Here is a 19,661-nt window from a genome sequence, read left to right as displayed (position 1 = left end):
GTGTATTGATGTGGCAAATGATTATTACAGTGGATTTGTTATGCGAAGTTTTTTTTATCTTGTCATTGTCCTTACCTCTAGGTGAGCAATCTACACTGTTTTTATCACGTTTTTATAAGCTCGTATTCTTTTACTTTAATCTTATTTTTTAATTTTAATTTACTTAACCAATTTATTCTTGTACTTTGATAGTATACCAATATTTTTTCTATATGATGACTGACGTGGATGTAGGTACATATCTAAGTAAAATGTTGTATGAATCGATGTTTTATTTTAGTAATGATCGATTGATGAAAGTAGAGCCGGCGAAAATAAATAATACGGTCTTTGACTTCCGATATTGTTTGAGCTGAAAAAATGTCAATTTACCGTCACCCTTGCGAACACAAAAAGCACTCCATTTTAAATGTAACTTTCCTAGAATGTTTTTTCTTTGGGGGCGAGAGAATGTATTATCTCAAATTTTTTTCAATAAAAAACTTAAAATTAATGCCATCCTCAGATATTGGATAATTATCACATGAATGTTCTTTGTCAACATTTGTAATAAATTAGTACCGAAATAAATGTGTTTGTTTGAAAATAAAGTGCCGGTTGTCAATCACCCACTCCTAGATTAAAGATTGTGCCCAGCTTCATGCCATTCTCTGTAAATTACCTTAAGCATTAGTATCACTGTATTTATATAATATGAGTTATATAAACTAAATAAATAAGTTTTTTTCATAATGTAGTTGGATATAGATTGTTAGCAAAGAAAATAAATATCTACACAAGAATTAAAATAATATATCCAATTTTCGACTACGGATGATATATGACGTAGTATTCCGTGAATATTATAAAGAAATCTAAAATTTTTGTAATACTATGTAACCATTAATTAAATTAAATTTAACAATAGTAGGTACTTATAATCCGAGGGAAATTTTGTCAATCAATTTAACTTTAGACCTCTCCATTAAAATTTCAACAATAATTTTATATCAATTTTATCAAAACTCCAAAATACTGTTACCCAGTGAGGCTAAGTTTGATTTATTGGGAAAGTTACTAAAATTGACAAGGTAAATAATCAAACTACATAATAAAACCAATCGAGAAACTGTTCAAATAATAATATATTTAGACGGTGCTAAGCTAAAATGGGTGTTTGTGACAATTTACAACTTTACAGGAAAGCAATTACAAGAGCAGTTTATTTGTTTTGCCATAACTACCCTGTCAAAAATAGTTATATTATCGTCACAAATTAATCCTTACTCATAAAATTTTGGACGGTGAAGATGACATTTTAAACAGTAAATATATCACAAATAACTCATTTTTGTCCTAAAGTTTCTAAGCCCCTTTCACTTCATACCCTCGATATAATAGTTTAATAAATTATTAATATCTAATATAATAATAAATGACTACTTTGAACATAATTTGACCATTAAAGTTAATGGACCCCACCAAACAAAACCCGTCCCACACCACACCCGGTTTTAATCGGTCATATCACGGGATTAGTTTTTTTTATGACAGAGAATAAAAGCAGTTACACAAGACTTAGGTCACCATGCATACAAGTGTGCTTTGAATGAATTTACATGACTTTAAGTTAAAAGTGCCCGTGGAAGATAAGAACACATAGAGGCAAAATTAAAAAAAAAAAATAGTAAATACAAAAGCTATTATAAAATTGCCGAACAATCTAAGCAAATAGATATTTTGGCCTTTGTGGCCAATTGCTCAATTATTAACAATTTTGTTAGTACAAGGACGTAAAAAATAAAAGTATATTATTTGTAAAATCATTGTCCTGGTTTAAATTACAAAGACAATCAATATTTTGATAATAGAATTTTGAAACATTTAGCGTAGTTACTTTTAAGTATTTGTTAGAATGACGGTATTTGATCGGTAGCCTAAGTGAAATAATATATGTGTTTGAATTCCACTTGGTCCCATAATATTGTTTAAAAATCTTTTTAATATATGTGGATCTAAGGTTTTTCAAAGTTACGTGATTTCAATAAAAAAAAAATGCAAAACTCTTAAATGTTGTGTATATTCAGTTTTGAATAATAAAGTATAAATAAATATACTGAGACATCAAGCAGTATCGTGAGTCTACAGAGTTAAGGTACCAACGATAGTGTAAAATGCTTTTATTTCTCAGCTGCAACAGAATCCATTCCACCTTTATTTGATTCGGAAATTAAGCACTACCATACTATTTCTTCTAAATGTTCAATTAAACGGGTGTTCAACACTTAGATTATATTTCATTATATATATTATATAATTTATTCATTTATTGATACAGCATGTCAAAAATAAAATAGCCCTCTTAAATGACCCTGCCCATAAACATGTTTGAGTTAATCAGAGTAGTTGAATAATTAACAGTATACTTTTACATTGCAATCAGAGTCATAATTGCAAATCGGCATTTATATGCTTACAGCAATGTTATATTATTCTTCTAATACAAACAAAAAAGCCTGCAAAGATGTTATTAAAAATATGTATAAATAATATCGACAAAAATTAACTTTTTTTTATTGCAATATGGGTGATTATCGCAGATTTTAAATTGATTTAATTATTGTTTGTATAACAAAAGGCTATAATCTACATGAAAAATAAAATGTATAATAAGAATGGAATACTTTTAAAACTTGTATATATTCCATGTCTAACTTGAATATAATTAATAAAATTATTAATAACAATCTATTTTATTAAATATACTAACTATTGTCAACTTGGTGAGAAAAGTTACATTGTTTCTAAAATATCAGGTTATATTTAATGATATAGCTTCTTTGCTAGAAATTGTCTAAATTCTTTAAAAATATAAATGTTATTAACTTGAACTATACCTACTTAATTATTTTCGTATACATTTTGATATTGCTAAGCCAAACGAGCGATATTGACAATTCGCAATTTATAACGAGTTATTTAAAAAAAAAAATAACAACATATAAATATCATTCCCAAAATTTAGGACGCTGATAATGATTAATCTTCTACAATATCACCGAGAAGATTCTAAATAATCCAACCTCGTTAATAAATTCATATTCTCTAAAAAGTACCTAGTGCCGTTTTAGTCTAGCACTCTCGATAAGTACTTAGGGTACTAGTATACAATTCATCATAATCTGATCAACATACATTAATCTGCTGCAAGGTGATGGCTCTCTCAGCTAATTCCATTATCCATGTTTTGTGCATTGTTCTACGACATACTGAGCCAAAAATTAACTATCATTAATGAAAAATAATCTATCCATCGATGACTGGAGACAAAATACATTATACCAAGGAAAATAATCGTATAATGAAACATAAAATGTGTCACAGTTCAAAAATGTTGAACACCCATGTTTTATACGATTTTAAAATTACGCAGAACGATGCCCTTTCTGCTGCAAGCTCAACGGCGATTTATGAGAATCACACACGTTTACGTCTGATAAAAGTATTTCTCTTTTAAAACGATGCGCGGTAATCCCCTATAATAAAATGACGTTATCATCAATCCACTTTTCAATACGAGAGCTTTCAATGTACATACAAATACAATTTAGCAAAACGGTACGCTTCGATGAAAGAAATTTAAAACACTTTGTATTCGTTCGAATGCTATACATATTAGGCTTAAAACTGTTTATTACATAATTTATCATTATTCCCGTCCATGAATATTTTTATTCAATCAAGTAAGTACGTACCATTTATAGCAGAGTAAATAATATAAAGAAAAAATTAAAATATAATGTACTTAAATGGATTGCCGAAGGTTTTTTTTCTGTACCTAATGTATACACTATTCTTGACTATTCTGACTTCAAATATTCATAATTTGTCTATTTTATTTTTTATTGTGACCCTTGACTTGATGGGTAGGTAATGGGGTTACTACCTACTTTATTGTGTTGATTTACTATATAAGTTAGAGTTAAGAGTATTCGTTATCAGTGTGTGTTTGCCTTTGCGAAACCCGGGTCGCAAAAAACGACTCAAATGGAATAGTATAAAACTTAAATCCATTAGAATTTATAGTATATATTATTTTGCCTAATACATAAATTAAAACAAATATCAATTACCAAACTGACACTGAATGTACTAAATCCATATTAATATTTAAATCGGCTCTACGTTCCGGTATAAATCTTGGCCGCCTACTGAAGAGTTTTTTTTTTTTTTTAGAGATTTTACGAAAAATATATGTTATTAACCATTTGAATAGATAATACCAAGCGTGGAATTGGAACTCGTGAACCATTGATTCAGAAGTGGCTATTGTGCCACTCAATCACGAAAACGTTTTATTTGTGATACATATTTCTATGATTAATTTTAATTTGCAGCAAACTAATTTGAGATTATTTACAATATTGACTTAGCAAGTCTAAATCTGTGATGCTTTAAATTCCTCCCAATACATTACTTAAACGAAATCACAATAATTTATAAAATTTGTCAATTGAGAAATTATGTTAAACATTAGAAAGAAGATTTATTTTATTATAACATATACCTATTAGGTGTTTGACTATTGTAAAAATCCTAAGTATAATAAATTATTTCAATATACTAGATTCAAACGAGTACTGACATACAAATAAAATGTTTATTTAAATAATATTATTCACAGTGGAAAGCTCTCCGTGAGCTTAAAGCTCAGAGCAATTGCTTTCTTTCTATCTCTGATCAACTTGAGCTTCTTGAAAACCTTTTCCGATTGTTTATTTTAATATATTTGGTATATATTTTCTTACGCTCTACAACTACATCCTATAAGATATTACAATAAACTCGGATATTATATTATCATATGGTATTATTATTTTACTTAACTGATCTCTTAGTATTTCAAAGTAGAAACTATATTATTTCCGCTTGCTCATTGCTATTACATCTTATCGTATTGGCATAGCATTATCAGTTAAGTTTTGCTATACTTATCTGACATTAATAATATATTAGCTATATTGAAGGTTGCTATTAGATATTATATTAAATTTCAAGAAAATTTCTATATTACGTCTCACATTGGAATACTTTTTATATATTTTTGAAAACTATTTTAGATATGAAATGTGTATGAATATACGATGTTTTTAAGCTACTGGTTAACGTACCTATTTAATGTGATATTATGTTTTAAGTGAAATATTAAAAAAAAATACAACATCTTATTTCACGGATTGATAATCAAGGAAGAGTTCAAGATAAGATCAACTTGAATTCGGAACTAATCGTAATTTTATTTTTTCATTTTTTAATTTCTGTGACATCTATCGTAATAATATTATTTCATTTAATGGTTTATTGCTGATTATTGATATTTTATTGCAGTATTCTTATTTTAGCAACCATTGCAACTGAGTGGGTAGAACAATTATTTATGAACTTTAAGGTACGGGTTTGGTCTCACAGTTAAGACGATACTTCAGTGAAACGGCAAATAATTTTCAACTATAGGTGCGACGAAATTTTGGACTCGCTGGCAATCGAAGACCGAATGTCGAGGTGTGAACACGTCAATTTGTTTTGTGATGGCGACGGGGGTAATAATTCTTAAATCGTGTAAAGATGACTAAAAACGTTACCCTTTTACTTGAAAAAGACAACATGTCAATGAATATATTATTATTGTTACTAATAAACAATAAACAGAACATTAAATGGACGCATGTTGGATTTATATGACAAATTATATTTCGTTCGGCACGCGTCGTTTGCACAATCCACGCATCGCCTAGCCACGATCTTTTTAGACCATGCCTCAACTGAGGTTATTTTTTTTAATGTAAATTTAGTGTAGTTCAAGGACTCGCTATATTGGACGAATGACTAACAGAAATTCTACGTTATAATCGTATTTTAATAATATATTATGTAACTTCTGCTTTGTGGAGACTTTTTAGCGAAAATGGTAATACACTTTTTTTACTTAAATTTAGTTATTCCACATACTGTGTCTAAGTAATTCAGGGCATTTTAATTACTCTTATCTTATTTTTTTAAATGCACGTTAATATATTGCATCTTTAAGTAATTACAAAATTTTAGTAGTTTGACCAAACTGTGAAAATGACCGTACGGAATTGCATTAAAACATTAGACTAATTGTTCCAAAGTTTGCCGAATGGTTTTAATTAATATACCAATGATCTCTTCACTGTGAAGAGACCCATTCATATTATTAGGTACATGATAATAATAAAACTGTATGAATTTATATAAAGTAAAATACGATCTAATATAGAGTGTTGTTTTTAATTACTTTTTTAATCATCCAAAAATTTCAACACTTTAATTGATTTCTCTAGAAAAGCCAAGACATGCTGAATTGACGCTGCCTGATTTAAAGCCTAGTCCAAAAATATTACTTAAGAGTGGACTTCAGTGAAACGGCAAGCAATTTTCAACAGTAGGTGCAACGAAATTTCTCACAAGTCGCCAATCGGAGACCGACAGTCGAGGTGTCCGCACGTCGATTTGTTTTGTTATGGCGTTGGATGAAAATATTATTAAATCGTATAAAGATGACTAAATTTTTTTACGTATGTACTTAAAAAAGAAAACATGTCAATGAATTAACTATTTTTATTAGTAATATAACAATAAACATAACATTAAATGGACGCAATATGCGAACATACATATGACAAATTATATTTCATTCAGCACGCGTCATTTGCAAAATCCGCGCATCGCCTAGCCACGATCTTTTTAGACCATGCCTCAATTGAAGTATAGCCTTAAATGAAAATACCAAGTTCTGACGCAGTAAACATATTATATTATTGTGATATGAATGAATTCAAAGAATAGCTTTCAACATTAAGTTCCAAATAGATGTAGGTAACAAATGTTAACAACTTGAAAGTGCTGTATATTACCAATCCTAGAACAGAATCACACGTGCGATCGTAAAAGTTCTGGTAGAAATGTTCAATTTACGAAGTTGAAAATGTATTAAACACTTCTTGAGAAAATATACGATTTCTAAGAAGTGTCATAATGCTTTCATTCATTTAACTTATTTTATTTTACTATCATTAACAAAAAAAAAATATAGTTTTTGCATTCAAGGTAGAGTAATGCACAGGTTTTTCCATTTGCATTTGAATTTACAAATAATTATATTGCTAATTTTATTCACATTGCATTTCGGTATGGAACGGAATATCCGTTACTTGTAAAATAAACTATGTTAAGAAACTTACGCAGGAAGCAACATAATATTTATACCGGATTGTAGAGCCAAGAAAAATAATAAAAAAGGTAATACAAAAATAAATATAGATATTTACCCCTTTCTTACTGTGGCCACTTAGATCGTTCGGCAGTTTTATATTTTTTATTTATATTTTAGTATTAATAAATTATTATCTGTTTTTTATGCTACTCTCTTTCATGTAAATTCAGTCAAAATATACTCGAGTACGTGGTTTGAGTTCAGTCTTGAATAACTGCCAAGTAATTTTCATGCATAAATAACTAACTGATGATGCTTCATATCTAAACATAGGGACTCGTAATATGCTCGATTATAATTGCGTGTGAAGAAGCTGGGTGATTTGATTTTGAGGTGTCTATGTGTTGTGCAAGTGAATTACGTTTCATCATTGTGTTGTTATATTTCATTACTGCACTACGTCCACTACATTACAGTATTTTAAAATTAATTTAGGGGTAGGTTTATAAATATGTTTTCATCGTTTATAAATATTTCAGATTCTGTGTAAAATAACGTATCGAAGAGAACTGCTCTCATCTTCAGTAGATGAAGTGTTTGTCATATTTGTTGCATTTTGTCAGTTTAGACAAACATACATATAATAATTACAAGATAAAAAGAACTTTTTATATACAACGTTTTTAAATTTTCTGATGAATTATTATTCTCAATATGCTCAAACTTGTACTTGATATGAAGTAAATAAAAAACAAACAAATCATATAGAATATTGAAATGTCATTTTGACATTTCATTTTGATTTCCATAGTAACGCACGTATATATTAATAATTTAGTTTCTAGGACCACCCCCTAGCAACCCATAATAGTAGATTGGATTAAGGATTTCTTCCGAAATAACTTTTCATACAAAATAGAATTAACTGAAAATGAATTCAATTCTGCTTAAAGATGGCTAAAAGTATTAAAAGAACGCATTGGCATCGTGTTCTGATATATTCTAAAAGTTTTAAATGTCTAGCTAGTCGGGAAGTTAGTTAAAAATCGATTGCAATATTTGTACTGGACAAACAACCACCGGACAAATAAGAATACGAGCTAATGAAAACGTTGTAAAAAAAATGATGGTACTACGTTAGTACATATCTACCTATTAAATTTGCGTACAATTTGAGACTAAAACTGAAAGAGAATGGCGTTCTAAATCTGATTAAGGGAAGTACTTTGCCTAGGGACATCACTGCAGCCACTGTAAAGCAAAATTACTTGAATGCTCCTTCACTATAGAATAATGTTGTTCCAACGTCTTTGATTATATAATATAGGGACCATTATAACTGTTAGAAAGAAACTACACATAATAAAAATACATAATTTGTGTTTTCAATTAACCTTATTCTAAATATTAAAAAAAATCCCTCTCTAAATGAGATTTTGTCTGTAAAGTCTTCTTCCCCAAGAAAGTAATACGGTCAAATCGAATTTATTTCTCTGTTTATCCGGTGCGATATTGTGTACGGAACCAAAGCGTTTACTTTCTTTATTTTTTAATCAACGGGAAACTGCGAAAGAGGAGAATGAATGCACCGATCCTCCCTCTCTCGGAAGATTCATTAAGACAACGATTGTATGTAGGTCGCAGGCCCCCGCGGGGGACGCTTATGCAGGGACGAACTCGCGCTCGCGGAAAATGAACTAGACATTGTTTTAATCAAGTAAATTTGCATAAATACTCGCCTTCACACTAATATCAACATCGAATTAGGTGATTATTCACTCTACATAATCCTTTTTTCTTGAATTTAATTAATGTATTTTTCGCAGTCGATTTACCAAGGGCGATCCACTGCTGAATAAAAGCCTCCTCTAGATTTCTCCACTCTTCTCGGTCTTTTATCTACTTAGTGACCTCTATTACATTGCATACTTTTGTCTGCTTTCTTATTCATTGGTTTATTTTGTAGTATTTCCACGTTAATTCCAACATGCACATTTCCATACCACGTTACGTTGATCGAACACGCTCGGAGGTCACTTTTAAAAATACTATTCAGGTGCACATGTTGGTTTAGTTATATAATAATCGTTTATTTGATTGTATATTATTAATAATAGGTACTTTTCCAGGCTTATAACAATCAATCAGAAATTGACTATTTAACTTGAGTTTATTTTGTAGTCAGTGCGTTTCAATTCAACCCTTTTAATATCATAGTACAGTATTTAACTTACAAAAAAATAGGCTGTATATATGCTATATATAAGTTATGTAGGTACCTGTAAATACCTCTATGGTTAACATCTTTCAATTCAATTACGTATATTACATTATCATGTTATGTATATCAATTTAACTACATTAAATATCGTGATTTAGTGTATGAAGTGATTAAAAAATGTTCAACAAGACTCCCGGCTTTAATACTGATTTTATTACAATTAATATCGTTGCCTCATTTATAATACATAGCTTGGCAAACTACCAAGATATTAAAGTTTAATAATTATTTCTGTTTAACATAATATTATTACGATTTTATCATTTCAAAGTAGAGTTTTCAGATTGGGACAGTTTCTAAATGGGTATGAAAATGGAAAACATTAACTGACCCTAATGAAAAATACACTATAACAATATTTTTGAATTAAGGAAGCTCATCGTATCGACGTTGAAAACGAGACCAGTTTTGAATATTGCTCTATTCAATTGCATAAGATATACCATTGGCTTCTCTCCAACATTTTTCAAATCGTATTTTTTATATATTTATATTGAAATAAACGAGTAGACCTGTACTTTTGTTAAATTATACACCTAATTAGCTCGGTGTCTCTCATGTGTTAGGATACACAATAATCATTATATTAACTTGAATAATATAAAGAATAGATAATACTCATACTTACAAAAATACGTACAATAATAAGTAGTGAATAAAATAGGTGCCACGTAAAAAATATCATTGTATATCATAAAACCGCGTCCAAACTGTAACTATTTAAATAATAATGAATTTAATTTATAATATTTTTTAATGTAATTGATATGTTAGCGTATCACCGTGTTTATAATTACCTATTCCGAAAAATAATATCTTGTATTAAGATGCATTTTTGAGCTCTGAAGAAACATATTGTGAAGTCGTAATCTATTTATATTGTATGCATTGCCCCCGCAAGTGGGGTGGGTACAGTCTAGCCAGGGAGCCGGGCATAGAGAAGGTCAGCGGAATGGATCTACTAGCTAAGTGAGATAAACATACATCAGAAATTTGCTCTAATACGCTATTGTACTTCAAAGTTATTAAAATTTTAAAATATGTGGATGTGCGATGCAATTTGATGTGATATGTCAATTGCTTTACTTAAATGCTACTGTAGAACATCAAACTGCTCATAACCTTGGAAATAGATAAGGGGGCCACTTCAGGATCTGGCGGCTATGATTATATTATTCACATATATACTTTTTTATAGGGATATGCCATGTTCCCGCGTCATTCAAAAGTATTTCAAAGTTCCGTTAATGTTATTTACTTTTTTGCATAAATATAAAAGAATTATAAACACAATCAGTGTTAAACATTAAAAGTAAAAATCGAGTCTGTTACTATGTATAATAAGGAAACCCATCCGAGTACACACCATTTTGATATAAAAACAATATATTATACCCAACTTTATATACAGGTGCCACGTATACAGCTTATATGGGATAGATCCTTTTGCGCTTTCCGTATGAAAATTTCAGGAGCAAGTTTCAGTTTGTCATATTTAGCGCTATTTTTCTATGAATCAACATTTTAAACTTCTCAACTCATACGCAGTTTGTATGAAAATTAGTATAGGTACTAGACTCCATTTTAGCTTTTGGACTCCTGCTCTATAGAAGATATAATACTTTATTTTCGTCGAAACTCACTTAAATTGTTAATAAATTGCCAATAAAGAAATTCGCATCGCAGTAATGTGTAATCATATTCATAAAAAAACAGATTTTAATGAAAGTGAAAAAAATATGATGCTCTTATTACTAGCAATTCGAATATTATGTTCTACTTCTGTTAATGTTCGGCTCTGTGAAATTTTGGGTTCTATATGTATCTTTACACCCTCTAGGACCAACTATTCTTCATGACTTAGATGCGTGGAGGATTTTTCGTGCTGTGTAAACAATTTGAAATGTCTGTGTGTGGTCAGAACAAACATTACGCTATAGATAGAGGTCAATGGGTGAACTAGTTTTGTTTTTGTAAGTACATACATTTAATTAGAGATTTTATCAGACATTCAAACGATTCCGTTAGAATTCAAACGATCGTAATCTTATCTCATACCTATACATGGTCTTATGTGTACCTCTTTATTTTCATTAAATATACATATTATGTAACTAATTATAGTACATATTTTATTAATTGTTATAGTAATTAAGGGCGGACGTGCTCAGCGTAGGTCAAAATGGAGCTTTTTTCTATTTTCAAATCATGATCCTGGACATACCTTAAACGTTGTAGATAATCTATTTATATAATTTTGAAGCCTTATTATCCTTTATATTTATTTTAAACATTTGATGACTGCATAAAGTATTTTTATTATATAAAATAGTATTCTTTGAAACCTCAAATGTTTTAGAATATAGTCATATTTCAGTACATAACTGTGCAGTGGTGTTAAGATTTTTTACATTTATTAATTTTTAAACGCATTTATAAAACCATCAGTATAATTTATATTGACATTATCATAGTGAAATATTTACGATAAAAAATTATATTCATAATCTCTGTGATCCCAAATTTGACAAGAATTAGGCATTTTATTATTCAAAAAATGGGCAAGATTAACACATTTGAAGATAATTCTAAAGATACTCATTATAATCTATGTCTTTGACCATTAAAGTGTGATAAACACCGTACGAATAATGATTGCTTTATAATAATTATTGACCTAAGAATAAGGTAGTGTTTTTTTGAAATACGCCATTTCCCCAGTGGTTAAGCTACAACATACGGCTGTAGCCATAAATTGACAAACTATAATTAAAGTAGGGAGTAAAATTATGTTAACGCGCGTGTTTGAACATATACCTAACCGAATTTTTTTTTATTTTTTTTTAAACGGTACATGTTCAAACACGCGCGTCAATATCATTTTACTCCCTACTTCAATTATAGTTTGTCAATTTATTGACAAACTATAATCGAAGTAGGGAGTAAAATAATGTTAACGCGCGTGTTAATTCTTATAAATTTAATTCAAGTTTCTTTTTTTAAAATACTTTTAGTCTTTTATGAAATTACAGTTGAGTGCTTACAATAAAGCTTGTGTTTATTCATAATAGAGGCATGTTTTATTACCGATATTAATTAAAACTTAATTTATTATGTAATAACCATATTTAGTACAGAACATATTATGTAATATTGTATGGTTTTAATTAAATGATAAAAATAGAAAACAAAAATAAAGATGTTACTTTCAGATAGTTTAAAAAAAGATGACATCCCAATGATTGTTCACACATTTAGGGAAATTAGAAATCGTAAAATCTATATTTTTAGACTGTCAAGAGATTCAGTAAAGTTTTTCATTTTAAGTATAACGTTTTCACTTTGTATTTTACACAACACAAATAGGTATGATATTAATACAACACTCAATAAACTTTATCAAGTTATTTTATTATTCCATATCAATAAATTATTTTTAAAACTACTGACTGTCAGAGATAAATTTTTACAATATATTATGTAATTGTATTTGAAGTTTCGTAACAACGTTTTTTGATGCATTACTCTATCTAATAAATGTATTATATTTGCATTGTTTGAATTTAAGCCCGCTATAGTCTGTAACCATGTAAATACTGAAGATATGAACAAAGATACTTATATCATCATTATAATAAAATACAATTTCCTGTTTGCTTTTATATGAATAGGCATACATATTACACAAGATATATTTCCTTGTTGCCTATGCATATTTACGACGTGTTTAATTTTATATTATAATATACTTAAGTGATATATTATTAGGTATAACAGTAGATAATAATAATAATAATAATAATAATACCAAAATTACTTACCTATCTTTGGTACATATAGATTCAAGTAGAGGCAGTCTTCTGAGTGATTTCTTAGAAGCGGTAGAAGTCGTTCGAGGTGTGCCACGCGAGCTCTTGGATGGAGGAGAAGGGCATCAGCCCTTGGGGGAAGAGCTGGTGGTGCTTGAGGACATGCTGAAGCAAACCTGTCTGCCAAGCGGGTGCTTCTCCATTGAGATGGCGTCACTGGTGGCATGTACCTGGGAAATTCATTGTCCATATTAATTTAATTATTTATGCTGTATATTTCGTCAATTTTCAGCTGGCAACAGACAAATTTGTATGCTGCTAGGGAGGACATCCGTTTAATATTATATTAGATATATTTGTTTTACTAGGTGCATAGTCTAAATAATTTTATATATTTTGTCATTATTATACCTATGTATTTTTTAATTAATTTATAATATATTCATAGCTACTGTGGTAATAACACACGAAAACTGTGGAATTAATTTTTCTTTTTCTTTAAATAAATAAATGAAGAACCTATACCTAATGTATGATATATTGATTTTATTATACTTTTATTATGTACCTAATTGAACTGAAATTCATAAGGTAGTACTCCATTTTAATGATTTAACTACATGAAACTACACAATAAATTTTGTTTCAAAACCATGAGAGAAAAACTATGGGAAATAATGAATAAACAAATAAATTTATAGTGGTATGGGGGCTTTATATTTTCTTGAAAACGTTCGAATAATATTAAAGATATCTCATATAACCAGTAATGTTTTATAATTTCGGCCGAGAACAAGACTAAATGAAAGGGGCACGAAGATGAAATAAGGCGATACAATAGTCGCGATCTTTGAAAATCCTACAATAGCACTTATAAACAATAAACACATTGGCCTCGCAAACTTTATGCACACGGGCCGACTATATTCAGGCTGGGGAACGAAGCTGCAAGTTTCGATCCTAGTGCTAGTTGTTGCTTATTCATCAAATGGAATACTATAGTAGTATATAACTATTTATATATTTATTTATATATAACTTATATTTATTTATGTATAACATTTATTTATATATAACTATTTATATAAGATGATGATTGTTGTAAAATGGTAAACAATACATTAATATGAAATATTCAATCGAAAATCTTCATTTACTACCAACATTAAAGTTAATGGCCTCACCAAACCACACTCACCCCGCACCACACCCGGTCTCCAGGCGTATCACGGAAGCTACCTTTGGGTGTGAAACGTCATTTTTTACATTTCGTCATTTCATGACTAGGAAAGTCTTAGGAGCAGTTATCCAAGGCTGAGGGTGGCATGCACTCAAATGTGCTTTGACTGAATTAACATGGGAGAGATCAGCACGTGAAGGCTTACTGCTAACAGGTCACCGCATTGCATTAGAAAATAATCAATAACTAGCACTACCGTATGTAACTCCCTATTCAGTGCCCCAGTCTGACTATAGTCGACCTTGAGTTTAATGGTTAAGCGGTTCCACTAATTATAGTCATTGTCTTGGTTAATTAAGTTAATTTTAAATGTTATTTGTTGATAAAATCGACGACTATATTATTTATAACAAAGATAATTTGTGTACTAACCAAACACTGGTTTTAGTATTAGAAGATAAATAATTATAATCTCTATTTATTAGTGGTGCACATTGTACCAGAAGTAATGCATCATGGCCACTGTAATAATTATTGTCGCTAATCTGCGACGCGTAGGCTAACCCACCAAAGGTAATTAACATCAGTTGCCTGATTTTCATGTTAATTGTTTGCGTAAATGCAATTGATTAGATAATTTGGGTTGCTCTGCATACCAATAAAAAGGTATATACAAAACTACAACTAATTAATGAGTGTGAATAATATTATGAACCGCTATCAAATACATTAACGCTGTAATAGCGTGGTTCGTTAAAAATCAGCGAAATTTGCACCACACATGATAATATTAATAATATTATGTAAAGCACAAACATTACTGTACCTTACACAGCAATATTCTAGTATGATTAAGGGCGGACGTGCTCAGCGTGGGTCAAAACGGAGCTTTTTTTCTATTTTCAAAGCATGATCCTGGACATACCTTAAACGTTGTAGATAATCTATTTGTATAATTTTGAAGCCTTATTATCCTTTATATTTATTTTAAACATTTGATGATTGCATAAAGTATTTTTATTACATAAATAGTATGCTTTTAAACCTCATGCTCTAATGTTTTAGAATATAGTCATATTTCGGTACATAACTGTGCAGTGGTGTTAAAATTTTTTACATTTATTAATTTTTAAACGCATTTATAAAACCATTAGTATAATTTATATCGACATTATTATAGTGAAATATTTACGATAAAAAATTATATTGATAATCTCTGTGATCCCAAATTTGACAAGAATTAGGCATTTTATTATTCTTGTCAAATTTTTATATTTCATTATTATATAGAAAATAGAACAAAAGCTCCATTTTGACCTACGCTGACCATGTCCCCCCTTAAACTTAAAACGATACTTTTTTTTCATTATTAACAGATAAGTATTATTCCGACTTTTGGTTATTCTATTAATACTTTGGACGCGGAAGACGCACCCGGCGCGTAATGACCAGGCGGCCGATCGATGTAATTAACGTGCATTTTAAAGGTGCTAATTAAAATTCATTATCTACTCAGCAGCGAATTTAATCAATGTTAAGTATATAACGGGTATAGAACATATCAAACATTTACTAATTTACCTTTCATTTTATAACACAATGTACCTAAATATGGGGCTAGTGAAAACTGGCAGAAATGCTCCTCCGTCCGTAGTGATATATTCATGCCCCCCATAAGGGGGAGACCGACAAGGCTTTAGTCTAGAGGCTCGGGCATAAGAGGGACTCGACGTGTAAGGTCGACCAGCTAAGTGAGATTAACACACATCGCAAATTTACTCTAATCGTAAAAAAAAGTTGCCTTTGTTTCATGACTATTAAATGTGTAGTTGTGCTTTGCAATTTGATATTGTGATATGATGATTGGTGTACTTAAATGATAATTGTAGAAGTGTAGATAAATTTAATTTAATCAGTCTATTTTTTATTCTTTATATCTGTCTACTATTCTTACTGTATATCATTTGCGATCGCTAGTTTTAAATGTATTCAAACTAAAAATGTTGAATTAATTACATTTTGAAAATATAGTGATAATTTTGCCTATTAATTTTTACTTATATACTTTTTGAAACTAATTTATATTACTTTTATTTTGTTAACTGTCAATTCATGATGGAACTGCATTGTATTGTAACAGAAACAAGTTGTAAGCAAGTTGTAACAGAAACAGTTGAAAATGTCCCTCTGTGGCGGACGAAACCGGTCCTAATCTATTGATTAAAAATGGAATAAGTACTACAAAAAAATTGCGTTTTATTAAATTAAAACAACAATAAAATAATTTAAATTACATATCGATTTATGTTTGCATTCATTTGTAGGCACAATAATATATAGGTAAGTAATTAATATTATTTTTATCACTTGATACAGAATCAAATAAATTAAAAACATTTTATTAGTATCGTGAAATAAATAAACAAGTATAAACTCGGTAAGTTATATATTGTATTTTAACCCCTGTAGGTACTATAAAGTTTTGTGAATAATCTCCTGAATCTAGGATAGCGAATAAATTCTTACACGGAATGAACTTTCCGCTCAGCGATGTTTCATATTAAACTTTGGCTTTACTGAAATCATTTTTAGTGTGCAACTCTCCACATAATCTTAGAAGCTTATCCCCACAGCTCGCCATATGAAAATATAAATCCCACGAAATAAGTCATAGGGTCACTACTCCTCACTGGTGCACGGAAGCTAATATAGTATTATATTAAGTAACATTATTATATATACTATTAATATTACTTATTATGTGATAAGTTTTATACATAACTACGTACATTATTTTATTTGTCAAATAATGTATTTTTTTATATCGTGTCATCGATATGAATTTACAACCAACTTGTCCTGTCCCTCGAATAATAATAATTCTTTTTAACATATTATGAACACACATTAGACCGTTTGTTTAAATGTTATATAAAAAACAGTAATTGAAAAAGTATTGCAGTAGTAAAAGTGAAACAATCACATAAACACACAACATTTAAAAAAAAACTCTTATTTCTTCTTAAATCTATTTTTTTTATTTACATCTAAATTCCTGCTAAGAATTTAGTCGGTTAACCGAGTAAAATTACTTGGTATTCAGGTGTTTCAGATATGCGTGGTTAACCGGATTACCAGTTTCGGTTTGCTCTAGTATGGTTCAAGGTTATCAATAAGTGCACAACGAGGGTATGTAATGGAATGTGGTATATCCAATGGTTTACTTCTGTTGGTCCTCTTTACTTCACACTACTCTCATATGTAGTGCATTTATTTATACTCAATCATCTTTTAGGGGCTGTGTATCGCAGGTCTCTATTACCATATTTTAGTATTTATTTTGTAAACCTACTCGATAATCAGTTACTCATAAAAATATTATACGAGTGAAATATATTCATTTCAATGAAAACAAATAATGTATAAAATAAATTCTTTCTAAAAATGGTTAGTAAAAGTTTGTTCTTTTATGTCAAGTTCATCGCAAGGTGACTTTGAGTATAGAATGCCCCAGTTTTAACATGCCACTGGCTTCACACATGTGAAACGGTGCACCACACAACCCGTGTAGTCACTAGAAGATTTATGGGTACAAAGTGATGGGGGGATTACCCTAACTGACGTCTCGTTATCTATAGAATGGATGAATGCAATTTATGGGATACTAAGAATAAACAAAGTGTATTGAAAGAACTTTTTCAAAAAAAAATATGGCGTGAGAGAAACCTTCAAAAAGACATGTCGTTTATAGTAAAACGGGCTATTAAACAATTTTATTTTCTTGATGATTAGATCAATTATATTGTTAAGTATTTGTATCTTAAGTATATTATATATCTTAAATTCTTTGCTGGATTATTCTCAGCACTCTGATGTATCTTGAGATTGAATTCTGCAGTAAGCCCGAAATGTTAAGGGTATAAGAAAGATTCAGAACACACGACGACAATCCAAATACGAAAAGCTTGAACCCATAAATTATTTTATCTTGAATCACCATGACGGATCATAAGAGGATCATGTAGGTCTCCATAAAGTGGATGTTGTATTAACAGATTTAAGTTTTCACGAGAAATGGATGTAAACCACTTGCTCAACCTATTAGATCAATACTAGACTCGGGATCCAAACTCTACCGCTCGACCATTCATTTACAAATAGAATATTGAAAAATGCATAATAAATATATATTTATAACATATTATATAATACTATCGCGCTGAGCCCAGAAAAGGCGTTAGTGTAAATTTTCAGGAGAGCAGATTAAATAAATAATTTCATTAAAACTATCCTGACAAATAATAATAATCACGGAATAATCTTTGATGACGTTATTTATTGATTATGCTGAAGGTAGAATTTTAAATAACCCAACGTTATACGTACTCATTTTAGCTATTATGTCATTAACACACATTTTGTATTACACACTCGACAGAATATATTATTCTATATTATTTTACATATATATGAAAACTGTATTTCAGATTTTTCATGAAAAATCTATGAAAATAATTTGTATAATATTATTACAGGTCGATATATTTACTTGTTCCAATTTTATTTAGGATAGAAGTTGGATGGAATAAAATAAAAAAAATATAATAATATACTCTCTTGTTTTGAAATTTCCCTCGTATCTAATATCAACATTGGTCAATGAAGATGTAAGATTTTATAATCGTCGCAAGTCTTTAATTTTGATAGCTTTAATTTTTAATTATAGTTTTCTTGCGCTGTGTTTCGATAATATGATAAATTTAAAAACATCGTCGTAGATGAAAATGTGTTGTTAAATTGCGTGATTATTTACGTCAAAGATAGGTAGATACAATATTACATTCACCAAAAGGCATGAAGCAATTTAGCTAACTAACTTCTTACAGTAGACGATATTTTTTTATATAAATTACGCCTCGTATATGTCAACATGTCGATAAGAAATATTTAACACTGAATCATAAAAAAAACATAGCTATATAAGTCAGCACTGATTTGAAAGAAAAAATATAAAGAAAAGATTGACATTCAAAATAATTTATGATACGAAATTAAGTTGACATGTTCGCAAAAAGTGGTGCACTTTTATATATTATCGTTGGCCTGAAATCTACTGAGAAAATTTTGTTTACGCTAGGAAATCTGCTAAATCACTGCGCTAGAAAAGGTTAATGA

At 29.5% G+C, this 19,661-nt stretch overlaps 1 protein-coding gene across 1 annotated transcript in view; it reads right to left on the bottom strand.

The window, feature by feature from the left end:
- Positions 1-19,661, bottom strand: part of LOC147066151 (neuroligin-4, X-linked-like) — a 379,113-nt gene that overhangs the window by 359,263 nt on the left and 189 nt on the right. Inside the window, exon 2 of the mRNA XM_085955728.1 lies at positions 13,319-13,536. Coding sequence (XP_085811854.1) covers positions 13,319-13,536 — 218 coding nt within the window. The remainder of the gene's footprint in view (positions 1-13,318; positions 13,537-19,661) is intronic.

This window comes from Rhyacophila brunnea, unplaced genomic scaffold, assembly GCF_057557595.1.
Source record: "Rhyacophila brunnea isolate RB1 unplaced genomic scaffold, BYU_Rbru_1.0 scaffold_5, whole genome shotgun sequence".
Taxonomy (NCBI): Eukaryota; Metazoa; Arthropoda; class Insecta; order Trichoptera; family Rhyacophilidae; genus Rhyacophila; species Rhyacophila brunnea.
Note: the sequence above shows the minus strand (reverse complement) of the source record. Positions and strands in the feature narration are given on the sequence as shown.